Source organism: Phoca vitulina, unplaced genomic scaffold (genome assembly GCF_004348235.1).
Source record: "Phoca vitulina isolate PV1807 unplaced genomic scaffold, GSC_HSeal_1.0 scaffold28, whole genome shotgun sequence".
Lineage (NCBI taxonomy): Eukaryota > Metazoa > Chordata > Mammalia > Carnivora > Phocidae > Phoca > Phoca vitulina.
In genome coordinates, this window is record NW_022589731.1 from 15,652,351 (window position 1) to 15,680,333 (window position 27,983).

Here is a 27,983-nt window from a genome sequence, read left to right on the forward strand (position 1 = left end):
CACAGACCATCTAAAGGCATTCGGCTTTAGTTTTGTTTTGCTTTAATGTTAGCTACAGAAACTCCGGGCTACAACAGGCCTCAGGCGACCAGTAAGTGGCAAGTGACCATTGTAGTTGGTGAGCTCTGATATGCTGCCAGCTCTAGGATCCTCTCTGAGAAATACCCTATCATTATAAGTTAGGGCTCTGGGCATGTGGATAGAGAGCCAAGACTAACCCTGGGTTGCTTAGGACAATAATTCCTGGAGTGGAAGATTCCTAAAAAGTCATCTGCTCAGCTCCCTGCCTTCTGACGGGCAAACTGATTGTCCCCACTCTGCAGATGAGGAAAGTGAGGCCCAGGGAGACCCACTGACCCAAATCCACACACCAGGAAGTGGTGGTGGTGGTGAGTATATGGCATCATATAGGAACAAGACAGGTCTGTGCTGTTAAAATCTGCGACCATTCTGGTTTCCAAGGCTTCGAAAGTCTATTAATTTCTGTACATTCTCCCATGCGTAGTAATTGTTCTTCGTTTCTCCCAGCACCTCCCTGCCACTTCCTGGCAGCCTTGGGGACAGAAGGTTTCCTCCTTTTTGGCGGAGAAGGCCCAGAGCCGGCTTCTGAACGGATATCCGGCCCGCAGGACGCAGAGGAGGCAAAGGCCTCATTGTTCCTTGGGGCCAGCCGCCCTTCCCCCAGGCCGTAGGACTCGCAGACCACGGGTGACCGAGGGCTCATTTCCCAGGAGTGGGACCTTCAAAGAAAGCAAGGAAGAGAGGCAGAGAGTAGGTCTGAAATGTCATGTTCTGAGCATACTGCGGAAAGGCGCTCAGAGCCCCAAGATAAATAAACCCGTAATTTGAAAACGTATTTCCAACCCGGGCTCCGCGCGGTTACTCATTACCGCTCTCCACAGCCGACTCGGGCGATTCCGTGTACCTTCTTATAAATCGGAATGTTTGACTGTAATGAGGGTCGTGAATTTACGGGCTCCGCTTGCCGGAAGGCACTTTATTAGCAGAACCAGCCGCTTCCCACGCCCAGATCCCCCGAGTGCCCGCCAGGCGCGCGGGGGCGGTCCCGAGCCCTGGGGGGCGCGGTCCGCGTGGACTCGCCACCGCGCAGCCACCCCGCGGCCACCAGGGGGCGCTCGGACCGTGCGGCCACCAACGCGGCCACCACCTCCAGGTCGCCGCCGACTCGCAGACCCCTTCGCGCCCTCGGAGGAAACAAAGTACACCTTTGTCAGCGTCCCGGCGCGTGTGCGTGTGAGACGGCGCACACTGGCCCGCCTCAGCGTGTGCAGCCTGCCGGGCTGACCTTCCTCCCACTCGAGCACGCCCCGAGGGGCGGCCAGGACCCGCACCGGCTCCTGCCGGAACGCGGCGCTTCGCCCGCCGCCGCCGTGGCCTGTGGATTTATTTCGCTTTCCCAGCTCTCGGCAAGGCGGGAAACGGGCCAGAGGGAGCCCGGCCCCGGGACTGGGGGCTCCGGCTCGGCCGGGCCGCCTTTGATTCGCCCGCTGCCCCTCGCAGCCCGGCGCCCCTAGGCTCCCCGGGCCGCGCCCGCCTTCAGTCTGGGTGCGAGTCCCGGGGCAGGTTTCCGACTCAGGCAGCCCGCGCGCCTCTCCGGCTCCCGCGCGGCGCGTCCGCAGGACTACAAGTTCCAGCAGGCCCCGCGCCAGGAGCGCCGAGGCAGGAGGCGCGGCCCGCTTGGCGCCTGCGCAGTGCGACCACCCGAGCCTGCTAGTACCACACCCCCGGGAGGGACGGAGGGGAGGCAGAAGCATCCGAGGCATTAAAGCATCCGAGGGAGCCGGAGGGGTGGAGAATGGAGTGACAGAGAAACGCGGAGGGTGGGGGGTGGGGGGGAGACTGTTGAGGGAGGGGGGAGGGGGGACACAGAGGGAGGAAGAAGCGGCGGCGGCGGCTCCTCTTTGCAGAGGGGGAAAACTCCGAGGGATAAGAGCAGGAATAATGCGGTAGGCAAGGCGGGCTGCTCGCTCCCGGCTCCCGGCTCCGGCAGCAGCAGCGGCAGCCCGAGCAGCGGCAGCAGCAGCGGCAGCACCTCCAGCAGCTGACAGCCCCGCCGGCAGGCTCCCTCGCTGACCGCCGACTGTCAATGGAGCTGGAAAACATCGTGGCCAACACGGTCTTGCTGAAAGCCAGGGAAGGTAAGAGGCAGGGCGGGTGCGTGCCTGGCGTATTCGCCGCGGGCCGGGGTGCGGGTGTCGGGCGGCGTGTAGGCTGGGGCTGTGCGTGTGCAGGATGCCCGCAGTGAGTTGGTCGCGAGCAGGACACCTCGGAGAGCTGCTCTGCAGACGCTTCAGGGGTCCTGCCCTTGGGCTCAGAGCATCTGGACTTGGGGAGAGAAGGAGAAACGTCGAGGTTGCAGGGATTAGGATGCTAAAATCTCTCTTAGTTTCCGGCTCTAATCTTACAGACCGTGCCATCTCGGCAGCTGTTGAAAGGTCAGTTGGAAAAGCATTCATTCAGGAAGAGATGGGCAAACATGCAAACAAAATAGCTTTTCGAGTCGGCCCGGGATGGTTCTGTGAGTGTGAATTGGTGTGTGTGTTGGGGCGGGTGTGTGTGTGGGGCGGGGGGTGGGGGGGGTGGAATTAGCAGAAGCCAAGTCTTTGCTTGCGCAGGCTGAGTTGATATAGGCTATTGCTGGAAACCATCCGCTGGGAATGTTTCTTAGGGAAATCCCGTCGTGTGGAAGGAAGCCTTTTAAAGGCAAAGTAAGATGTTAAGGAATTAGCCCGTTCATAGAATTACGGGAGATATGGCTGTACAAATCACCTAGAGAATAATTCAGAATTTCAGAGCTGGGTTTTTTCCCTTTGGTGATGGGAGGAAGAGATAACTGAATTGTCTGATCTGGGTTCAGTTAAGAAAAGAAAGGTAAGTGTGCTGGGTGCTTACATGCGTTTTGGGTGCAAATTATTAGATTTCCTGCATTTAGCTGGCAGGAAATATCGTCAAAACGAAGTGGGTAGGAGCCTAAGTCAAAACTGTAAACACACATTTTGACTCTTCCTTGAGATGAAAAAAGAGAGAGAGAGAAAGAAAAAGAAAGAAAAGAAAAAGTGGCCCAGAAACTTAGATGCTTCCTAAAATGATTGCGTGCAAACATACATATTTAGGAACACCTGGAATTTATGTAACATCTCTTTTGCCAAGATTTGAGCTCTGGCGTGCAGCCGTTTTACAAAAAGGGGAAGTGGTTTTTCCCTTTCATGGGAGGAGGCTTTGACACCCAAGGTAGAAGGCAGCCTAAGTAAGGTCTTGACTTCAGAGGGCTACTCAGGGAGCAGTCCACGAAAATGCCTTACCTACTTAATATTTTCATTCACCCACGTTGATGAATGAAGGAAGAATTTTTGGCTAGCAATAAAACGATTCATGTTTAGCCAGCTAGTTCCATCACCTTGTGGCTCTGTACACGCTCTGCGGGTTGGTGATGCACAGCCTAGTAACTCAACCCAGCGTTCACGTCTAATTTCGTCGTCACTTGTCGCTCTAAAGCAGCCGCTTGGAAGGTTTGCTTTGAAAACCCCAGCAGAGTTTAAAATATGCAGGTCCGTACCCCCTCCCTTGCTCAGCTTTGGTGTGAACAGATTTGTAGGAGTGGCTGTTACTTGGGGACTTCAGGTTTCTAAGGTTTCTAAGCTTCTTTCTTTCTACCTAACCTGCCATTTTAGCGAACTGGATCAAGGTGGGGACGAGTGGGCTCTCTCCCGGACTGGGCTGTGCGTCCAGGAGGGAAAGACGCGGAGGAAACAGCCCACCCCCTCAAGATCACAGCCTTTTCAACCGCCACCTAGTGGTGGGACATGGTTGTACATCTTAGGGCTTGGGGGCTGGGAAAGTTTTCCACCCTCCCTCCATTCTGAAATTATTTCTTGGGAAATCACTGGATATGATGGTGCTGGAGGCTTTGCAAGTTTCACTGGTTACTCCTCTAAGGAGGAATTCTGTTCCTTAGATTCGCTGCTCTACACGTTCGTTCGCCTGGGGCATGCGTTTTTCTTCCCTCAGCATTTGGTTGCTTCTTTTAAAATGTTTTGCTTGGAGTTGGCAAAGTGTTATCAATTTTCTCTCCCAAATTGGTCTCTCTAGGGTTTTTTTTTTTTTTTTTTTAACCGCCTGATATTTTTGTTTGGCAGGTTAACAAATTGTTTTTTTCAGAACTTTAGGGACAGAACTGCAGGCTGGAAGCTCCTATGGAATGACCGAATTACAGTGATTAAAAGTGCTGGAGAATGTGCCTTTCACTTCCTTTACCTTTGAAAGTCTTTTCAATTTCTCTTGGAGAGTTTAGGAGTCGTCTCCTGGTGAGAAAATAGCTCTGGACGATGCCTTTGAAATGGAGAGGGCCTTGTCTGTAAGGAAAGGGAGAGATTGACACATGAATGAGAAAAATTAATCACTGACATGGAAACTTCATTTTTTAAATTTGCGTTTCTCCCCGTCTTCCTTTCTTATGTTTAAAGAAAATTCCTGATTTTATGTGCTTCCACTTTCTTCTTATTGGGTCTTTATGAAAGATTTGAGCACCTATATTCTAATTAGTGTGGAAGGTTTTAGAAATAAAAGCAATTTATTTTTCTCTTCTCAGCTGTCATATTCTTGAAGTCATTCTTTTAAATTAAGGAATTCCCCCCCAAAATCGTATTATCCAGATATTCGGAAATGAAAATTTCAGTCAGTTTAGTGAAACATCTAATATAAAATTTATAGTATCCTTAATAATCTGAGTTGTTTAGAATGTTTACAAGCACTTCTTACTTGAAATCTCTTATGAAAGGTCACAGATGAGAAATAATGGGCGTATGTGAAATTTAATTTACTTCACTTAACAAAATACACTGTAAACAATTTAAAATGTGGCTTTCAAGTAAAAGTCACATTTGTCCCAAACAATAGAGAAACAGGCCTTGAAGAAAGACAGACGCACTTTGCAAATGCTGTAAAGGAAATTGTACTTGTCCATGTTGGTGGGTAATTCTGGGGCCTATCTTTCATTATTGTTATGCATTCTTAAAGGCAGATGGCTTCTTAGTTCACTGTAAATTAGATTCTTACCATAATAAAATATGTATAAAGGGAAAACATGAATATATCAATAAAGTAGAAAATCTGTAAGTGGATTAGAGTAAAATGAGTCATTATAAGTAATTATAAAACACAGCAAACAAATCGCACCTTTGTGAAAGTTGTTTTATAAGAAAAGATAGATCTGGATAATCTAGGTTCAGAATTTTAAACCACCCAAATGTATCTTATGGGCTGTTTATTTGTCCTGGTCTCATAAGAAAACATTGACTTGATCACTCTTAGGAACTTTAGATTACTCTCCTAAAAATTAAGGAAAAAAAAGTTAAGGAAAAAAAAGAAGTTGAGACTGAATTCATGCTGATTTATGGAAATGAGCTTAGTGATTAAGCATTTAATGAAAAGAGACCCAGACTATCTATTTACATTTTAGAATCTCAGAAAATTGGCAAGCAAGCTGGTGTCGAAATAATAGTGAGAAAGAGTGTTTGCAGAGTGTCTTTTGTGTGTCTCTTTTTGGTTTTATTGTTGCAGTAGAGGTTTTTGTATTTTTCTCATATTCTAGATCTCTTGCCTCACTCTTGAGTGAACCACGGTGAGAAGCAATTTTGCAAGGGCTCACCTTTCTTCACAGGCCAGCCATAGCCATATCTGATCAATAAAGATGACAGAGGGAGTATTGATCACATTTTCCTGAGCATGATCCCAGCAGGAACCCAGAAGTCAGAAACGTGATGACTTTGCCATTGGTCACAATTGCCGAGAAGCAGAATATATAGGAACTTTTCTCTCAGATAACTCTGTGGCTTGTTGGCCTGGATCTTCCCGATGATCAAGGTTAGGGGCCTGCGAAAAGGTGAAGTTCTGTGCAGGCAGAGGCTAGGAATGGTAGGAGGAGGGAGGAACCTACAACCAGCCGGTGGAGGGGCAGGCTCTGCCACAGCAGGGCTGAAAGCCCCTGCTCTCTTCCCTCTTTCCCTTGTACCCCTAGTTCTTGAGGATGAAACTGACACGTCAGTATATTTCATTATTAGAACATTGGAATGTCTCTGCAGTTTAGAGCCTCCTAACTGCCACCGGCAGGCAGGCATACTTCTTCCTCCCTGGGGCTTCTCCCTTCAATCTAGCTGTGTAGGAGAGCAGCGGGTGTTCACCCCCAGCGGGAAGCTGCCTGGCCTGTTAAGTACAATGCCGTTAAATGAAACTGCCTTTTATTTTTCCTAAGTTTCTTTTCAGTACTGACGACTTTGAGATAGAGAAACCAAAAGCAATGTTTTCAGAAGGCCTTGCTCTCTTACAGAAAGATTTCAAGTGATGATTTTAATTAATCCAACGGCCTGTTTTAAAAATCATCAGATAAATGCCCACGAGACTCTTATCTTTCAGTAGCTTAGCTGCCGCTTATCAGATTCTAAACTGATGGGCCCAAACTCTTCCAGTGCCCAAACTAATCCTTGTTTAAATGATGTCTTCGGAAGCTGTAACTCTTGTAGTGACTTGATAAATGATAGCCTTTGGGTCTGGGGTGAAGACTTCAGTAATATTTAAGGGGATTCAGGAAAGAGCCCAATATAAGACCAAATCCACCTCTACCAAGGGCTATTCAACCCATACCTGGGCACTTCCAGTGTTCTTGGGAAACCATCCAGGACTGTGGGCAATATTTATTTTTATTTTATGTTATTTTTAAAATTTTTTCAGTAGGCTCCACGCCCAGCAGGCAACCCAAAGTGGGGCTTGAACCCACAACCCTGCGATCAAGACCTGAGCTGAGATCAAGAGTCCGATGCTTAACTGACTGAGCCACCCAGGCGCCCCTATGGGCAATATTTAAAGCTCATATTTGTTGCCAAGATATTTGTGGCTCAAGGTAAAGCATTATAATATCTAGACATTTTTTTTTTTTAAAGATTTTATTTATTTATTTATTTGACAGAGAGAGACAGCGAGAGAGGGAACACAAGCAGGGGGAGTGGGAGAGGGAGAAGCAGGCTTCCCGCGGAGCAGGGAGCCCGATGCGGGGCTCGATCCCAGGACCCCGGGATCATGACCTGAGCCGAAGGCGGACGCTTAACGACTGAACCACCCAGGCACCCCTAGACATTTTTTGAAATAAAAACAGTCTTATGGTTACAAAAGGATATTACCACAGTCGACCATGCAACTGAGCAGAAACTTGAGAGCACCATAGACAGTGACCACAAACAGGTGACCCCATAGAAAAGGAAATTAGGAGGAGTGCCTGGGGGGCTCAGTCAGTTAAGCGTCTGACTCTTGGTTTCTGCTCAGGTCATGATCCCAGAGTCCTGGGATCAAGCCCCGCATTGGGCTCCCTGGTCAGTGGGGAGTCTGTTTCTCCCTCTCCCTCTTCCGCTTGCTCAGACTCTCTCTCTCTCAATAAATAAATAAAATCTTAAAAAAAATAAAAAATAAAATAAAATAAAAATAAAAAGAAGGCAGTTACCTCCGGACTAGACCATACCACCCCCCTCCCCAGTTTCTCATTTAGAGAAAACCATTCTTAAATTGTCTTCTGGGGATTCTAACAGGGTGAAATCATTCATTCATTCATTCACTCATTCATTCAACATCTCGTTGAAGGGCCCTGTGGGAGGATGTCAGCCTTACAGAGATGCTGCTGGAGGTGGGTGGACAGATGGAACTGGGCCTATCATCATCATCATCATCATCATCATCTCAGGCTTTTAAACTGGTAAATCATATGAGTAGAACTAAATTTTTTCCCCCCAAAAGCTGAAGTTGATGGTGGTGTGACCTGCTTAGCTGGGTCACCGTATTGACTTTGCTGTTCCTAGGACTTGGAAAATAGCCCGAGGGACCAAAAGGTCATACTTGAGGGATAAGCCTGAAATGTGGTAGACAACTGCTAATTTTCCAAGACATTGTGTTTTTATGAAGGTCAGCTCCTACAAATGGAAAACACTAAAAACAAGGGCAAGAGAACCATTTGGTTGAGAAATGACGAGATCTAAGAGGAGAACTGGTGTGCTGAAGTGGGTGCCCTCCAGCTGGAACTTTGGAGGTCTTTCGAGGGCAGTGGCCTGGGTGGGGTTGATGGGCTGCAGTTCTGGAGTGAAGATGGTGGAGACTGCCTTCCTTTCTGCCTTTGTGTTGTGATTGGTTTGAGCATGTCCTGTGATGCAGCCTGTCACCGGGAATGACCTGGAAGGGTTAAAGGTGTCTAGTCCTCTAAATTGGTGTGCTGTCCAACGTGGCAGCTACTAGCTGCATGTGCTATTTATATTTTAATGAATTAAAATTAAAAATTCAGTTCCTTAGGCAGGCTAACCACATTTCAAGTGCTCAGTAGCCACATGTGGCTAGTGGCTACCTTGTTGGACTGCGCAGATACTGAACATTCCCAGCATTGCAGAAAGTTCATTTGGACATAGCTGCTCTAGAGTTCTACACATTCATTTGAAGAAGAGGGTGATAACCCCCTAACTTCTGACATGAAAACGGGGCGGCGGGAGGAGGTAAAGGAGGGGGAGAGGGAGAAATGGGGAGGGTGTGGAGAAGAGAGAGGGAAAGAGACAGAGGCAGGGAGGGGAGCTGGGGGATGAGGGATTAAGACTGAGTCACTTTGGAGACAAATTTAGTTCAGGGACACTCATAGGTATTGCTGGTGGTGGTGAGCCAGCCATGTTTTTTCTTTTTTTCATATCTTGTTGGGAAGTTTGCCTAGATTGAGCAACTGACTTTCCTGATTCAAATTAAGTGTGTGTTATAGATATAGACAGAGCCCTGTGTAAACTCCTGTTGTGAGGATATTTGAAAACAGTCTTTTTATTAAGAAAAACACATTGTGCGTACAGGAAATCCACGGAAGGAAGGAAAAAAACAAAAACAACCCAACTCTTTCTATGGACTTCAGGAAGGTTTTAAAGTGAGGGTGAAAACAGGTAAAACAATTTTAAGGCTTTCCATTTCTTCTGAACAGGACAGATTGAAATAAAATCATGAAGAAAGATGTCAAAAACACACCATCTTTGTATCCACTTTAAAATGATTACTCCTTAAAAACTGTTTCCTGTGAGATTTGAAAGATTTCAAGGATAACCCAGTTAGAGCACACTTAGAAAGTGGCATAATCATTTGAAACAATGAAACAGTTGCTGTTTTTCCCAGTCTGAAGCAAGGAACTCTATTTGAAGTTGTGCCAGAGAGTCAACTGGTAACATCCTCCTGACAGAAGTCAGTAATAAATTAGGCTAATTTCCATAGGGCCTGCCTGGGCTCTAGGAATTTGTAATCTGTGGAGTATCAATCTTTTTTTTTTTAAAAGGCAACAATGAAATGAACCTCAAAGGACAACTTCCGGGCAATGTGCAGAAAGCAAAAGAAACTGAGATAAACAGATAAGATGATTCCCGTGTTGTGAAGTGGTGGAGGCCCAGGGGGCAGCCAGTGCTTTGGCTGCCCTGAGCCTTCTCAGTTGGTCTACCGGTCTGGTCTCCACTTGGCAGAAGAGAGATTACCCTGGTTTCACAGATAGGGAGACGGAGATAAAAGGAAGTCACTTGAACTGTGGACTTTCCTGGAGCAACCCTCCAAAGTCCTTTAATGTTCCGAAAGAAATCTTTCTCCTCCCATGTAACGGAAGCCAAAAAACAAACCTATTGCTCAGGGCAGTATGGTTTCTAAATGTAAATGCCCATGAGGTTGCAACTATGGAAGAGAAAGAGGGTCTCTATCACATTTCCTGGGAAAAGGGTATAATGGGAATATAATTGTCCTCACAGATCCTGATTTCAGGTTAATGCCAATTTGAGAGCCATTGGTTGCAGTAATTCTTACTAGGTTGTGAGTGACTACTGATAGGTGAATCCACACGTTAGGTGTTTCCATTTTATTTTTATTTTTAAAATTTTTTTAAAGATTTTATTTATTTATTTGACAGAGAGAGACACAGTGAGAGAGGGAACACAAGCAGGGTGGGTGGGAGAGGGAGAAGCAGGCCTCCCATGGAGCAGGGAGCCCGATTCGGGGCTCGATCCCAGGACTCTGGGATCATGACCCGAGCCGAAGGCAGACACTTAACGACTGAGCCACCTGGCGCCCCAGGTGTTTCCATTTGAAAGTAGAACTGTTGGGGCGCCTAGGTGGTTCAGTCGGTTAAGTGTCTGCCTTTGGTTCAGGTCATGATTCCTGGGTCCTGGGATCAAGCCCTGCGTCAGGCTCCCTGCTCAGCAAGGAGTCTGCTTCTCCCTCTCCCTCTGCTCCTCCCCTGCACTTGTACTCATGCTCTTTCTCAAATAAATAAATAAATAAATAAAATCTTAAAAAAAAAAAGTAGGACTGTTTATCGATTCAAATGAATCTGTGATTGGGGAGGGGGGATATATGCATGCACGCGTGGTGGCTCTGATCCTTTCTGGAGCCCCATTACTGGTATTCTCCTTCTATCTGCATCTTCTCCCCCATCCCCCACACATACCGACACATCAAAAGAGAAGGTCAGCCTCTTGGCATCTCCTCCTGGCAGGGCTCCGAGAGAATCTTGAGAAGCCACAGAATTGCCCCTGAGGGACAAGGCATTAAACCAGATGGGTGGTGGTGGGGACATGTCGTTGGTGGTAGGCTACTCCCTTTCCTTGGCAGAGCCAATAGATGGGCACTGGGCAGGCCAGTTCCTGCTGGCATCAGCTTAGCACGTGCAGGATGCTTCTGCCCCACGCCTCCCTTCCTTTGATGCTTGCTCCCCCTGGGAGACCCTTGCCCTGAAGGACCTCTGCCTGATGGTACCTTTCGGTGTGTGCTCAGATCGCTGCAGTTTTCTTTACTGAATTAAAAAGAAGCAGGCTAGGGTGGGAGAGGTGGGGGGGACCCACCAGACTGATTCCTCTGCCAGATTGTAGGGCGTCCCCCCTCCATCCCAGAGAGAGTGTGTGAAGCAGGCTTTTTCCCCCAGAAAAGCTTCTCAGCATTAACCCCTTTCCATTTTTCAGTGGTAAGTTTATAAATGTTTGCATTTAGAAACCATATTAACCCGTGTGTGTGTGTGTGTGTGTGTGTGTGTGTGTGTGTGTGTACGTGTTGCATTAATTTAGCAGCTTTACTTTTCAAGGATCTTTGCCAGCTGAGAGAGTCTCTTCTTGGGGGTCCCTGTCAAGCTTGAGGTGCTGGAGAGGAGGCAGCATGATGTCATGGCCTGGTAATGAGGGGACAGGAACTCAAGCCTCTGATCTGCCCCTGCAGAGAGGGTGAACCTCTGAACTTAACCACTTCAGGAAGAGAAGAGGGGTGAAGGACAGAGTTACCCAACTACAAGCTAGAGAGAATCCAGCCAGTGTAATTGGTCTGCCTATCTGATAAAAGGTCTTGTGAAACCTCGTTTGAAAATGGAATTCCATCTTGGCAAAGGTTTTACACCACTTGTGAAATGAAAACAAGCTGGAGGGGTCAACAAATGGCCTAGGAAAAACAGCTTTATAATGGCTGATGCAGAAATGTGCTCTGCTTCATCTTAATGTTGTCTGTTAATGCATTCAGGAAGAGCTTTTGGGGAATGTTCAGATAACATCTGTGAAAAGGAACTCCAAGCTCTAGGAAAACTAAGGGGTGGTGTGGGGACAAAGAATTGGGCCCCAGACTTGCCTGGCAAAGGATGTCTCAAGATCCAACTTTTCTCAAGCCTCGTGCTGCTGAGCCTCTAAGTCACAGATTAGGGAGTGTGTCTGTCAGAGGCGCGTGTGCTTGGTGTGTTCAAGAAACGCTCAACTGATGCTGTAGCAAAGTTACATGGAGGAGAGGGGTAGAGCAGAGAAAGTAAGATCTTCAAGAAATGGCCTTGATGTCACAGTAGATGGTAAATTAGGAAATGATTCAATGTGGTTAAGAAAGATTAACTAAGGGTATAGGGCAAATTGGAAAATGTTTCCCAAATGTTTGTCTTAACTGTGAAAAATGTCTGGCAAACTCCCCCACCCCCACCCCCAATTTGGAAGTGGTTTGTTTTACTTGTTTTGGAAGAAATAAATATTTGCATTAGACCAAAACATTTGGGGCAAACAGTTCTCCCGAATTCTGAGGCTCTGTGTGGGTTGGAGGAGATGTCTCATGCCGGTAACATCATACCTTTTTTGGCTAAATTGAAGGCACCTTAGGACACAATCTTCACATGTTTTTCACATCACGACTAGAATGAGGCTGAGCAAATGGAAAGAAAATAGGAAGCCAGTGATCCTTCCAGACCTAGGAAAGGCTGTTGGCTTGCCATGCGAAGGATGCAATCGTTCTAGAAAAATAACTTTTTTGCTTATGGGCAAAGAGACTGGATCCAATTAAGACAAGGAAAATGTATGTTAACTTGGGGAAGAAAAAATTTCTAAACAGTCAATTCTGTAATTCTCTCTGGAGAGGAAGAAGCCAGCGTGACGGGGCTTTATGGATGATGCCAAACCCTGTGATATATAATAATTAGCAACCACTGGTTATTTTGCCACACACTCATTCTGCAGACCACTAACCATTGCTTGGGATGGAATGCACCGAGCCTAGATATTTGCCCCAGATGTCTTCCCATCAGTAGTATCCAATTAGAGGGATTTTTAAAATTAAAGCTTAATTCTCTATAACATACAACAGAATATAAATTAAAGAAGGACAAACCTGATTTCCTCAGTGGTTCCACGGGTTACGAAGGTGTGGGTTAGTTTCCGGGTATGCTTCAAGTCTACTTCTCAGCTTACATTTTGGTACTGCTGGGTGGCTGATGGTTTTATATTATGGTGCCTGGTATTCTCATCTTTTTGGCAGCTTAAAAACATCTCAGGAATGAACGTGAGGGGGTCAAGGATTTGAGAGTCAGGTTCTTCTTGGGCAAGTGTTTAGAAGTGAACTTGGGTCTGCTCGTAATTCCATTCACCCAGGGTGTGGGCCCTTGTGCTCTGAATATCTGCCTTCAATAGGAGAGCTTGGGGCGGAGGGGGGGGGCGCCTGGGTGTCTCAGTTGTTAGGCATCTGCCTTTGGCTCAGGTCATGATCTTGGGGGGCCTACTTCTCCCCCTCCACACTCCCCCTGCTTGTGTTCCCCCTCTCCCTGTGTCTCTCTCTGTCAAATAAATGAAAAAAATCTTAAAAAAAAAAAAAATAGGAGAGCTTAGGGGCTCCATGGAAGCAAAATTCGGATGGGACTAGCCCCGAATTGGCTTCTGCATCTTGCCCAGTGTCATAAATCCAGCATTTAGTGCATACTTACCGTGTACTTGGCACCGTGGCAGGTTCTGACAGGAGGAAAGTGTGAACAATGGAGTCTCTCCCATTTTTCTAGAAGAATCACTTAAAAATGATAGTCCTTTGTGCCCATTGTTTTAGTTGATCTTTATAATCCTGTGAGTATGTTTTATTCTCCCCCATTCTTGTAGATGAAGAATTGGAGGCTCAGAGGGGTGAATGACTTACCATAGAGTACTCTGCTAGTTCCAGAGCCTGGACCCCGCACCAAGCCCCGTCTCCACACCTGACACTCTTTCTGCTCCGTCATAGCTGCCGTCCTCCACAACTTTACCAGCTGTTGGGAACATCAGTACTGACATACAGGAGACATTTGAAAAAGAATCGAGTGTGCAGCTGTGATTCACAACTAAATAGGAGTCATTCTATCTAATTTTTAAGACTAAAAAAATTTTCCCCAGACAGTCTACCTGTTTGCTAAAGAAAATTCAAACAGCAATGCAAAACAGCAAGAAGAAAGCCAAAACCTCTCTCCTCCCAGGTGTCCCGGCTGCCAGTCCTACCCATCAGAGAAAGTTACCGTCTGCATTTAGGGGGTCATTTTTCCAGATCTCTGTGTCTATGCATGTGTGAGCGTACTTGTCCATTTGACACAAATAGCACACTGCATACATGCTGTTCTGCAACTGTTTTTAGGCAACAATATGTTGTAGGGCTTCCCCATATCTATGTTTCTAGTTTCCCATGAGATGGATGGGTGTTGGGAAAAAATTGTGAAGCACTTTGGAAACTGAGAGAAATGCTGGGTGTCTTCTAGCATAACCCTGAGGGGTTACCCGGTTCCAAAGGGGTCTGTGTTTTTCATTTGTCTTGGCCTGGTTTAATCGTGTATTTAACCAAGCACCTATAGTGGGCCATTTAGGTTTTACAATTTATTTATTTGTTTATTTATTTTTATTAAGTAGGCTTCATGCCCAGCACGGAGCCCAATGCAGGCTTCGAACTCATGACCCTGAGATTAAGATCTGAGCTGAGATCAAGAGTCAGACGCTCAACTCACTAAGCCACCCCAGGCGCCCTAGGTTTTACAGGTTTTAAATATATTGTAAACAGTGTAGGCATAGCCTATACATTGTGTAACATCTTGATACACTTATTTAAAGATTTAGGTTTTGTTGTTTGTTTGTTTTTTTCCTGTGGTTGTGTCTGCTTAATAGGGTTTCTCCACCCTCTTCCCCACACTCTGCTTTGGGAAGAATAGTAATTATTTCTAAAGTGGAGTTAAATGGCCCTAGGGATGTACAAATACATTTTCTTATGAGAAAGGAGCATGATACACAGGAGGACCTGTGATAAGATGGTTTTGAAACCTTTGGGATGTAATACCCCTCACCTCTGAGACCGCAGTCCTCTTCTCTGTGTTATTCAAAGTTTGGATTAGGGAAATCAAGTTCAGTCAAAGACTTTCCTTGGCAATGACCATGTCATTGCCCCTGGGTTTTGCATTTGTGGGCCAGGCAGGGAACACAGACTCAGATAACGAGCCCACAGCTTTGTAAAACTAGTCTGGTACTTACCTCCTTGGATCATCACTGCAACCTAGACTTGGCCAGTGCTTCTTCTTCATCCTTTTCTTTCGGTTTGAGAAAGAAAGAAATCAAGTTCAGAGAGGTGAAGTGATTTTCCAAGGGTGCACAGCAAGGACCTTCTTCTCCCCCTTCTCCTCTGGTGCTAACCCAGTACATCTGTTCCCGTCTCTGTGGACTTGCCCGTCTAGTCACGCATTGCACAACTTCAGGGAAGTACCACTTAGCTCACGGAGGTGGTAGATTTGTAAATGTATCTTGGGGTAGGCATGCTCTTTCCTAATTCCCTCAGAGGTGCTGCATGTGCTCCTGGTGGGAGTCCCCCCCCTAATCTCTCGCGCGCCTGTCTTTCATCTGGTACGGTATTCTCCTCTGTGGAATTCTGTGGGTTCTTCCTCCAGTAGCTACTTTGACTGAAGGTTTGCATGTGATTTACCTAGGCGAGGTTCTAGGAGTCCCATCTTGAGAATCAAGAGCACAAATAAAAATAGTCTAATACAAAAACCAGTCACTGGCCCTGCCTCCCCTCTGTGTCTCCCTCCAAGAGAAGCTTGGCATGAGGGCAGCGTCCAAAGCTTTGGGTCTTCAATATTTTTGTAACCGTTGGAGGGGAGGGTGGCATTTTCTTCCTGGAGGCCTCTGTAGATGTGTTGGCTCATAACTCCAGGGCTCACTGCTGCCCGGGAGCAGCGGAGTGGATCAAACTGAGAAAGGCTGCCCGTTAATTGGATGATTAGTCTGAACATGGCCGTGGACTCACTGTCATCTCCGTGAGCTCCTTTCTTCCGCAGAGAAGGGGTCTGAGGACCAAAGGAAGCCCACGCAGAGTGGTGCCAGAGCCGAGGCAGCCTCTAATGGAGGACCGGTCCCTGGGCCTGGACCGTCCTCCAAGGCGGCTCGGCAGCTCTGATGCTGATTCTCAGGCTGCATTTGTTACCAGGGCGACAAAGTACCACAGCACGGGCAGCTTAGAACCACAGAAATTTATTGTCTCACAGTTCTGGGGGCCAGAAGTCAAAATCAAGTTGTGGGCAGGCCACACTCCCTCTGGAGGTGCTAGGGAAGGATCTGTTCCAGGCCTCTCTCCGTGCTCTGGGAGCTCCAGGTATTCCTTGGCTTATAGATGTCTGTCTTCTCCTTATCTCTCTTCACACGGTCTTCCCTCTGTGCCTGCCTGCCTCTGTGTCCAAATTTCCCCTTTTTATAAAGACACCAGTCAAACTGGATTAGGGCCCAGCCTAATGACCTCATTTTATTTTTTTATTTTTTTCCAAAGATTTTATTTATTTATTTGACAGAGAGAGACACAGCGAGAGAGGGAACACAAGCAGGGGCAGAGGGAGAGGAGAAGCAGGCTTCCCACTGAGCAGGGACCCCGATGTGGGACTTGATCCCAGGACCCTGGGATCATGACCCGAGCCAAAGGCAGACGCTTAATGACTGAGCCACCCAGGCGCCCTTAATGACCTCATTTTAACTTCAGTGTAGTTGACATACAATATTATATTAGTTTCAGGTGTACAACATAGTAATTCAACCTTTATGTACATTAGAAACTGACCTCATTTTAACTTAATCACCTCTGTAAAGACCCTACTTCCAAATAAGGTCACATTCTGAGGTTAGGGTTTCAACATATCTTTTTTTGGGGGGGGGAGGTGGACACAATTCAACTCATAAGAAAAAGCCCTACCCATGATCTGAATCAGAAGCTCATGGGCAGTACCTAGGAATTTGTATTTTAAAAACTCCCGAGGATCAACCAGGCATGGGAACCAAAGCTCGAAGATTTTTTGAGTCTCTCCCAAGATGATGTTGAGCCTCTACTCCAACCCGGCTCTCCAAATAGGACTCTCTGCACCTTCACTGGGAGCTGGTTTCTGTCCTCTGCTCAAATCTTTCTAGGGTTGGGGAACTCATACCCTCTCTCAAGCAGCCCCTCCTATTTTGAACTGCTGAAGTAAGAAAAATATTTATTAGATAGGCTTCTTGCTTTACCCACTAAATTGCAACCTCCCTGAGAATTTGCTGGTGCATTTTTCTTTACTTGTATCTCCCTGGGCCTCACCAAATGCTGATGGTAAACCTAAATCTGCAGTCAAGCCCAGGTACGCCTGGTCCATTAGGTCCTGGGTCTGCTCTTTGGAGACATCTGGAATACACGCACCACACTTTGCTGGGGGGGGGGGGGGGGGGCTCCTTTTTCTCCCCCAGTGCAGAAATGTGCTTTGTTTTGTTTTTAAGATTTTATTTGTGAGAGAGAGAGAGTGAGAGAGAGCATGAGCAGGGGGAGAGGGAGAAGCAGGCTCCCTGCCGAGCATGGAGCCAGATGCTCGAGCATGGAGCCAGATGCATGGCTTGATCCCAGGACCCCCGGATCATGACCTGAACCGAAGGCAGATGCTTAACCGACTGAGCCACCCAGGCGCCCCAAAAGGTGTTTTATTATAGCATGGGGACAGGACCCGTGGGCAGAAAGAGCGGCTGGGGCCCTTCTAATATTAGAAGATAACTGTGCTTCCCACTGTAAAATTGAAACCAGAACCCTGGGCTCTGGACTCCCAGCTCGGTGCTTTCCTTGCACATCACGTTCAAGGAACCGACACATTCAGCCTAGGATCAGAATCTGTTAGCAGCTGGGCAGATTGTGTTGCTCACATCTGGCAAAGCTCAAGGACATAGCCATTTAATAACTTCCCGAAGTGGGGTCAAGACACCCACTTTCTTTCTTTTCAAGGTAATATTGGTATCTTTTCTTGCACTTAAGTGTCCTGAGCCAAGATGTTTCAATTCCCCTGAATGAAAGCTCTGTTGATGCCTCTAATGAAGAGGTTGAAGGGGAAGAAGAAGGTGCCACCACATGCTGTGTGAGCTTTGGCACATTGCTTGACCTCTCTGAGCCATATAAATGTACATCTTGCTCAGGGGATTTCCGGAGCTCTATTCACCCTTTAGATCTGAGAATTTGCTGGTGCATTTTCCACTGATGGTAATTCAACTGTGGGTACTTCATAATAAGATTTGATGTTAATTTGAAGAGCAGCCATTACACATTAAAATGAAAATTACCCCAGGGAAAGAATTAGAGCTGGGAGGGGTTCCATGTGTAATACAAACAGGAAAAAAACCCACCGCTGCTAATTTAACTGATGCTTGCAATCTAAGAAAGGCAAATGCATGATTCTAGTATTTTCTTTAGTGGATTATAGAAAAGAAAATTAAATCAAAAGTCAAAAATAAACAGTTTGATTGCTCTTTACTGTATTTTCTTAATAAACTGTCTTCCTGGAAAGTTTAAAAATACACAGCGCTCTGTCTGGCCAAAGAAAACAATAAGTAAATATTGTTGAGAAAATGTGAGAAATTTCCATCTAGGCATGAGTGACGACAACATTGTCATGTGGACTTGGAGACATCCCACAAAGAGTTAGAGGTTGATAAGCATTACCTACTTTTCAAGGCTTGTGGTTGGGGACACTGTCGTCACCCACAGGGTTAGAATGGGAGTGGGCACTGCTGAGCATTCTTGTAGGCTCTGGGCAAATCCTGACCCACTTCATTTGCCCACAACGTTTGGTCTAGAAGTCTGCCTTATCTTGACTGGCCAGACATATTTCGCAGTCTAGGGGGATGCCGAGAAGATTGGTGGTTCTCTTTCGCTTAGGTTTTCTATGGCTGTAAGTGGCAAAAGGTGGGTTGGCGATTTGGTAATCTGTCTGAGGTCGCAGGCCAGTAACTTAGCTTCTCAGTATCTTTGTTATCATCACATGGGGATAATGCCCTCATGATTACAGAGACCCAATGAAGAATACAAATAAAAGAGAATGTCCAGATACAGACCCAAGTGTAGGTAAAAATTTAGTTTATAGTAATGGAAACATTTCAAATAAAACGGGAGAGAATGGCTTACTCAGGAAATGGTGTTGAGATAAGTGGCTAATGAATCACTGGGGAAGACATAACATTGGATTCCTACCTTAAGCTAACTAAACAAATTACAGATGCATTGAAGATTTAGATTTGTAAAAAAATGAAACTATAAGCATTCTAGAAGAAAGTATAGGTGAATATTTCGTATAGTTTTGAGGCACAATCATAAGAAAAAAGGCTAACATAGTTGACAATGCAAAAAAAAAAAACAAAACTCTGACAAAAGAGGTCATAACAAAAATTAAGTTGACTGACAACCTGGGAAAATAGCCTTAATCTGTAAGATACTCTCACAGAAATCAATCAAGAGGAGGAAATGTCCAGTAGAGAAATGTCCAAAGACCATGAAGAGGTATTTCACAAAAGAAAGAATAGCTAGAAAAGAAGCTATATTAATTAAGCAGGAGTCTTGGTTGCAAATGACAGCAATCCATTTTGAACTATTATAGGCAAATGAGAACTCATCTGGGAGGAAACTGGGGTATCTTGTATGTCAAAGAAGGGTGGGAAGTACAGGGACCCAGATGGCTTCAGAACCCCTGTAACCCGGAACTTGAACACTATTAGCGCTCTCCATCTCTCTCATCTGCCTCTTGATCTACCGGCCTCCTCTTTTCTCACTACTTTCTCCATATGTTGGGGGAACATGTCATGGTTTCACATTTTACAGCTTGCACCAGTAGACAGAGACTGGTCTTTTCCTCCCCAGTTCTGATTTGAAAATCTAAGGAATGACTCCAGTTGACCTGTCTTGTGTTGGTGGATCACTCTGGAACAATTCATGTAGATTGCAGGCCTCAATTCTTCTTCAGATTCTTAGATTGAAGCCCATAGGGGTGAAATTGTAACAATGTGGTAGCTCTGGATACAGCTAGAGAGGATGGGGGTAGTAAGTGGAGAGGTGTTTCTAGGGGGAGAAGAGAGGCATTATATAGGGATTCACTACACATGAAAAGATGCTCAACCCACCAGTAAAGCGAATCTTGTGTATTTGCAGAATCTTAGAACGGCAAAAATGTAACACATTGATAAGGAAGTGTGGGTAGATAGGTTCTTTCAAACATTACACTCCCTTTGCTGATAGGAGTGCAAATTTGCTGTCTTTCTCAAGGAGTCTGACAATACATACATCAAAAGGCTTAAAATTATGTAACCTTTGACCTTGAAATTCCAATTCTAGGGTTTCATCTTGAGAAACACAGTGCACAAATGGTATACAGAGTGTTATAAATGGTAGAGGGTATTTATAACAGAGAATGGAAACAATTTCAGTGACCATTGGTAGAGGATTGATAATATGAATTTTGGCATATTTAAATAATGGACTCCTATGTAGCCATTAAGAATTATGGAGATCTATTCTTATTGACCCGGAGAAATGATCCTGACACAGTGAATGGAGGTTGGGATAACCTGGATTTTGTATAGTGAGCCTGCAATATATAAGTGGAAAAACAAGATATTTTCATTTGGAGAAGGGGAAATGGCAATTAGTGCCTTGTAAATGTAAGTTTGCTTGCTGGAATCATAAAGAAATAAAATCTTTTTAAAAAACAAAGCATATTAGGCCCTCTGGATCTCACCAAGGGTTGTCCTACTTAGCATTTCACCGTGGGAAGTCATAAGATTACTCCAGCCGTCTTGTTTAAATGATTCTTGAAATTTCTCCTTGGACCCATTTGTTGACCGACTGCCTTGATTGAATCTGTAATAAATACCTTAGTACACCTAGCACACTTTTTTGACTCTGCTAAATGGTGACACATCTTTGTCTTTCAAGTATGAATTTGATTTTGGGGAAAAGCCTATGTTCCTTTATTGTCAGGTTTGGTGCATAAAGCTGGTAGCCCCCTTGGGTGACAATTTTGGAGGTGGGGTCTGGAGCAAGAATGAAGAATGGAACCTTTCCAGTGCCCTGGCCAGGGTTTATCTGAAATCCCCCAGGCACTGTATGTTCGTTTTAATGGTAACCACTGTCATTTGCTTCTTTTATCCCCATGTAACCGTTTGTGGGAGGTGAGCATTTTGATTCTTATATGACAAGCTGGGCAGTTGGTAAAGAGAGAGACACCGTGACTGTCTGGAATCCTGCAGCCAGGGATGTGCTCAGTGGGTACTGGATTTCTGTCAGCCCTATCTGGTGAACTAATGACTAACGAGCAGGAATACTTTGGGATGCACAAAATCGGAGTCCCGTTTCACGGATGTGATTCAAGCACCTCCTGGGTGTATGACACTAGTTGGGGTGCTTCCGGAGTGTAAAGATGAAAGAGACTGCTCTTCCCTTTCAGGAGTTCTAGTTTCAGGAGATCTAGTTGGGCAAGGACAGGTACATGGCCAACTACATTACAAGGTAGAATCTAAGTATAAAGACAGTCATGATGGGGGGAGATCACTTAAAGCATCATGGAGAGGTGGCATTTGGGCTGGGCCATGAAGGCTGGTGGCTGTGGGTGTGAAGTCACCATTAAAGAGCCCCCCCCCCCGGGTGCCAGGTCTGTGAAGGGGGCTTTATAGATGTGTATTTTTCATTATAATCTGATAAGTTAGGTATCCATGTCATTTGCACATGACCAACCCACAGAGGCTAAAGTGCTTGTCCAGGGTGGAGAGGCAGGTAAGCGTTGGAGCTTGGATCTGACCCTAAAACCAGTGTGGTGGGAATTCCATCGCATGAGGTTACCACGTGGAGCGTGGTGAAGACAGAGACTCCTGGGAGTGCGGAGGGCAGAGCCAAACAGTGGTGACGGGGGGTGGGGGGGGGGGGGGGACTGGAACAAGGTGGTTGTTCGCCTGGAGCATGGACTGGTTGTAGGGGAGCACGGAACAGGAAGGCTGGACCAGCATATGGGAAAGCCAGGCTGAGATGTTGGGAGTTACGTTTTTAGGCAGAACAGAGCCGCTGAGAGTTTTTGAGCAGAGGAGGCTGGTACTGGCTGAGCTGGAAGACACCGAATCGGGCAGCAGAGGCTGTGAAGCGAAATGGGCAGTGGTTCTCAGAAGTATGTGGTCCTGCAAAAAAGAGGGGTGAGGTGGCTGGGAGTGGCTCTGGGGAGGCTGATTCTACAGAACCTGGCACCTGATGGGCCGTGAAGATGTGTGGAAGGACAGAACTATTACGTTTGAACCCAGGTGAGGCCGTGGAGCAGCTGGGAGATGCTGCTCGCTCCGGGAAAAGATGCAGGCGTGCTTTGGGTCTCACGGAGCGGAGGGATGGGCACCGTCGTGCCGTGGAGGCTGGAGAGAACCTTCTGGCCGGAGGCGCGGATTCGGGAGGTGAAGGCACAGCAGCAGCTTAGAAGAACTCGGGAGCAGATGGCTTTGTCTTTTCCCTGCCTAGCACCCTCTTCTAACAGCGCCACCCTTTCTGCTTTGGGGCACCACCCTCTTCTGTAGTCAGTCCATGAGGTTAGGTGGGGATGACTTCTCATTGGCTCCATGGGTGAGCGTGGGACCCAGCCCTGGCCAGTCAGAGCCCTGCTTTCTTTGACTCCCCCTCCATGGGTTTAGGGATGAGGATGCGATTCATGGTCCAGAAAGGGCTGCCCTCTGCCAAGCTGGTAGAAGGGAAGCCTGGAGCTACAGTGGCCATTGCCTGAGAATAAAGGCAGAGAGAGAGAGACTGATTCCTCAGCATATTGTTTGATGGTTGGTCTCCCGCTATCCTAGGAACGAGGTGTACCACCCTGGGCTTCCCGTTTGGGTGCGCCAGTAATTTTTTTTTTTTAAAGATTTTATTTATTTATTTGACAGAGAGATAGAGAGCACAAGTAGGCAGAGCAGCAGGCAGAGGGAGAGGGAGAAGCAGGCTCTCCGCTGAGCAGGGAGCCGGACGTGGGGCTCGATCCCAGGACCCCGGGATCATGACCCGAGCTGAAGGCAGCCGCTTCACCGACTGGGCCACCCAGGCACCTCTGGGTGCACCAGTAATGTGACACTTACCAGTCAAAGGGTCCTGGCTCACTCAGGATTAGAAACTATGTCTTTAGGGGATACCTGACTTAAAGGGCCCAAGAAGGCAGGTCTGGGTGGGTGGGCTGTGGATCAAGAGAAGGTGCCCTCAGTCAAGGAGGGCTGGAGAGCATTTATCCCAGGCCTTGCCTGTGCATAGGGGCAAGTGCCTTTGATGTTTGCCATAAACAATACAATCCCCAGCCTGGTTGCCTTTGTGGGACTCTAACTGTAGAAAAAAAAAAATCAGGAAACAAGTAAACAAACATGCTGGTCACCATGGAAATGTAAACCCAAGGTGTTAGGAACAATAGCTGTGTGTGGGTCCGGAAGTGGATGCTGTCTCCACAGCTGGTTTGATCCCAAATCTGTTTCCCTGTGGGAGCCCGGACAGATCCATAAACTCGTTATATAGACAGCTTCCCCTAGAGAGGGAAACACCTCCGATAAGCCTTGGTTTCATAATCATTAAAATGGCTATAAACTTAATATGGTGCTTGTGCATACCAGGGCTCTCCTCACAGCTGCTCTCTGAGGTAGAGACTGGTTTTATCCCATTCCCACAGACAAGGAAAATGGAGAGAGATTCCTTGCCCAAAGTGCAGATATTAATGGAAAAGGCGAGACTTGCACCCAGGCCCCAGCGTTCGCACCCTTTGAACAGCCATGTTCCGCTGCTTCACATGGGTGTTCGAAAATTTTAGTAGAAGCAGTTAATACTTATTTTACTTGTCTTATTTAATTGAGTCCTGACCACAGACCAATGAGGTAGATGCAACTGGCTAATCCCACTTTATGATGAGAAAGTGAGGCGCAGAGGATTTAGGAATCCTGCCCAAGTTCCACAGTCAGTAGGAGGCAGAAATATATTTTGAGGTTATTTTTTCAGATGGCTATGAAATGCTGATGTGCCTTAAAATTATTTTGGAAGCCCAGGATGAGTGTTAACTGTAATTTCTAAATCTGGCTCTCATCAATTGTGATGTTCTTCATGTGTAGATTTATATTAAACAAATCAGGGGGGTAAACATTGTGGACAGAGAATAATAGTGACTTGATTTTCTATTATCGTTGGAAAACCATATTTTGGAATTCACTGACATGTAAGTAATTGGACAGTGTTAAAGGAATAAGCTTTGAAAACTAAATCACACCTTTAAAATCTATGCAAATTCTTTCCTTGGTGAAGGAAAAACCGAATGTACTACTGTTTGTGGGCTGGCTGGACGTGTTACAAATGCTGTGGAGTGGGAGTATGTGACAATTTTTTTTCCATTGAGGGCCCATTATAAGACACACTTGGGCTGCTTAAACTCCCCCAAACTCGTGAATTGGTTCAATAACAAAAAGCATGAATCATTTTAATATTAAGGTGCAGGAACATCTGCCTGAGTAATTTTCGACAATTTTTTTTTTCTTTTTGGAAATATGTTACATTTGGGATTTATTGTTGGAAATAAAAGTGGATCTGGGGACTGGTGGCCTAGAAGCTCCATGAAGACAGGGCCTGTACTTATTATTTATTGCTCTTTGTCATGTGTCTGTATACAGTAAGTCTCAATGAGTACTTTTTGAATGAATGATGAATTTAGGAACACCTGGATTCTGCCCCATGCCAAGCCCACTCCTCTCCAGGAGGTTCCTTAGACTGGCAGATGGCCAAGGACTAATAGAAGCTTATGGTAAAGTTCCAGCTGGTTTGGGGGCCCAAGGTGGAGCTCTGGACCGCTAGATGAGGTAGCCCAGTTTGGGAGCCCGAGAGCCCCCTTCCTCCTCAGGCTCAACCCCAATCTCAGATCTCACCACTCTGTCAGAAAGGGCAAAAGTCCCTCTCCACCAGGGCAAGGAGGGGATGGAGCCAGGGGAAAGTAGGCAAAGGTTCAGGAGGCCTCAGGGCCTGGCTTAGAGCTGGTTTAAGCCTCAGCCAGATAGGGGCTCCCGGCCTGGCTGTTTCCAGAGGGTGTGAGGTTGGGCATTGTGGTGACCTGCCCTGGGAGACCCTGCTTACACCCTCTGGGACCTCCAGCCTCAACTCTGGGGAGCTGTCTTAATTAAGAGCTAATTTTGTGTTGGTTACTTCAGGTGTGCTTTGTACTGTGCTAAGGACTGACTGCATTCTCATTGGTTTTCCCTTTAGCACTTTTTTTTTCTTTTTTTTAGAGACAGAGCACAAGGAGGGGGTGTAGGAGGGGAGGGGTAGAGGGAGAAGGTAGAGAGAGAATCTTAAGCAGACTCTAAGCCCAGCACGGAGAAAGTCAGACTTGGGGCTCAGTCTCAGGACCCTGAGATCGTGACCTGAGCTGAAATCAAGAGTCGGTTGGATGCTCAATGGACTGAGCCACCCAGGCGCCCCTCCTTTAGCAGTTCCTTTTCCCACTGCTTCCCTCTCTGTTACACAAAACATGTTAATAGCTCCGTGCGCAGTCTACAGCTTAGAATGCTTATCGCCCCATCCTTATAGGGATCCTATTAGGATTGGGCTGTCATGATCCCATTTCACAGATGAGGAAATTGAGGCTTAAAGAGGATAAGTAACTTGCCCAGCATAATGTGCCTTCTCAGTTGTGGAAACCAAGCAAGGGAATGTGACTCTTAAACCCGTTTTTCTTCTCCACTGGGTCTGGGGCCCACTCCCCAGACTTTGAGTTTGGGAAGGAAAGTATAGGCCTTTGTTTTATAGGATTATTTATTCAAGTTACTGGTTTTTGCTCAATCACAGGAGCTTGTTAGCTCGTTAAGGGCTTTATGCTCAGTGTATCTTGTATATTTTTATTGGGAAAAGGCCACCGCCCATCATATCTCTCATAGATCTGTTTCAGCAAAGCTGGCTGTAAAGTGTATTTCTGTAAAGTGAGCTCATGTAAAGTGAATTACAGTGAAGTGATCCTAGTTCCTGGTCGGTTTACTTCCTAAAAAACAAGATCGCTTCCAGAAAGTGTCCCAGGAGGATGGGGGTCTGGGATCTGCCTCTGGCCACATGTTTACCCTCATGCCTCCTCTCCCTCACCCCCTAGGCCTGGGTACTGTTCTTTTGTGCAGATAGTAACAGATAGTCTAAGGGTGGCCCCCTTGTTCAGCCCACACAATATTTTAAAAATTAGAAAATTTCACCTCATGTCCCTGATTTAAGATTTCTTTTAGAAAATTAGAAGTTCTAGCAACATTAGGTAAGAATTTTTGCATAGCAATGTTTGTCTACCATATTGGTTGTCTATTTGGGGTCAAAGTTCCAGGCTTTACATTTCACCATAGACCACACGTTTCCCTCTCACCTCACGCTCAGCGCCTTTTGTCACCTGGCCAACCCCTGGGTTGGGGCCCCTGTCCTTTTCTATGGTGTATTTGCCTTGCAAACTTTAAGTTATATAATAACAAGCTCCCCCTTAAAAAAAAAAAAGAACAGTTTGCAGGCACAGGATTTACTTAACACGCAATTTCAGCAGGCACTGATTTTGCTCATTTAATGCTGAGACCTGGCGGCAAGAACCATGTATGAATACCTAGCAGTAGGAGTCTGTTGGAACGAAGGACAGGGCATGCACTCTCTGGAGTCTCCAGCCCACTAAGTGGAAGAAGGGCTTCCTTTAAAGAAAGGACAAGTAGTGCACGACGATGATGCTAAGTGATAAATGCAGTATTCAAGGGGAAGACCCTTAAATTTCAGGGAGACCGAAGGAGAGGGAGCTGGGGAGGGGTAGGTGTGCCATGGGGACGTTCCACGACAAAGGAAATGCATGCAAGTGAGCTGGGAAATACCCACGTTGGAGCCTGAATGATGCTGTTTACAAGTTCTTACAGGAAAGACTATTATGGGCGAGCTCTTAATGGGTTGTCTGTCTGTCAAGGGGAGAGAGGCTGGGGGTGAGGGGGAGGAGCTGGGCCTGAGATGGAGTGACTCTAAGCTTTGCTTCTTGCATTTCCTGTCTTTCCATTTACAATCTGGGGATTAAAAGGATCTGGGAGGGGGGGTGGGGGGGACTGCTGAGCGTGGGAGGAAGGAGGTGTGTGTGTTTCTGTTTCATGTTCTGAATATTTTCTGGACCCACAGAGGGTTTTCTGGTCTGCAGAAGAGAAGATACCCCTTGTAGGCCCTGGAGGCTGAGGAGATGATGGGTGGAGGGTGAGATGTTATCGGTTTCCTGGGTGGAGTATGGACCGGAAGGAGGGGTGCCTGGCCCTGAAGATCTCAATTAAACTTTGGACTGGCTCACCCAGGGAGGTGGCATGATTTCCTCTGGAGGTCTAAAATAAAGAGCAGAGATTCAATTCCATCTGGAACGATGGGTGTGGCCCTGCCTGGCGGCTGGGATGGACCCAATGATCTCCCCAGCCTTCTTTGTTCTGAGACTAGACACCCCACCCCTCACCCGCCCTGGAGAAATTTCTGGAACTAGAACGGTTCGGTCTCAGCACATTAGAATTACTGCTAGAAAGTAAAGACCCTTAAAGCTGGATCCTTTGGCTTCTTGGGCAACAAGCAGGAAAACACCCACCTTCTGTTAGACCAGGCACTTGAGTTCTAGTGTCAGTGAGTAGAGCAAAGAGAGTCTTACCTTTATTTAAAAGTGGACTGCACAGTTGTTGACTCTTTCAAGGCCTGACATTAATATACCCTAATTCAATTTGCTGTCTGGAAGTGGTTCGCCACATTCTTCTGGGCTCCAATGAGAAATGGCAACGCCTCCCCCCTCCCCAAAGAAGGGTGATCATATGGCTGGTGTCAGGATTAATAGTGTCTTCTTTCATCCTTAAAAGGGTCCCTGTTTGGACAATAAATTACTTAGTCAGTCTACCATGAAAGAGCAGAAAAAGCTCAGTAGAAAACTCTTTTGGGAGGGGGCATTGAAACCAAGGCATTTGAAATATGTGATTTTCCATTTAAATATATATATATATATATATATATATATATATATATATATATATATATATTTTTTTTTTTTTTTTCTTTTTTGTAATCTAAATGACATTACAGCATTTAGAGCCTGAGTTTTTGCTAGATGGAGAGGAAGGAAGTTTTGTATTGGAAAAAGCCATTTAAAAAAAAAAAAAGTAAACTGAAAAAACCCAAGTAAAATGAAATAAAAGAACCAGGAGCTTCCCAGTCAGGGGCCCTACCCGTGCTGTGGTTGGGGGGGCTGAAAGCAAGCTTGGAGCTGCCTTCTGTCAGCAGGCCCCCAAGGAGCATGGCTTTGAAAGGGAAGAGAATGCAGAGGGGTCCATGGCCTGATGCTGCCCAGCTGGAAATCCAGGAATGCAGACGTCAGAGCCCAG

General features: G+C 46.4%; 1 protein-coding gene across 1 annotated transcript in view; it reads left to right on the top strand.

Moving 5' to 3' along the window:
- The first annotated feature begins 1,855 nt into the window (after positions 1-1,855).
- The window catches only part of GRK5 (G protein-coupled receptor kinase 5), a 206,230-nt gene continuing 180,102 nt past the window's right edge, over positions 1,856-27,983 (top strand). Inside the window, exon 1 of the mRNA XM_032423099.1 lies at positions 1,856-2,159. Coding sequence (XP_032278990.1) covers positions 2,108-2,159 — 52 coding nt within the window. The 5' untranslated portion in view covers positions 1,856-2,107. The remainder of the gene's footprint in view (positions 2,160-27,983) is intronic.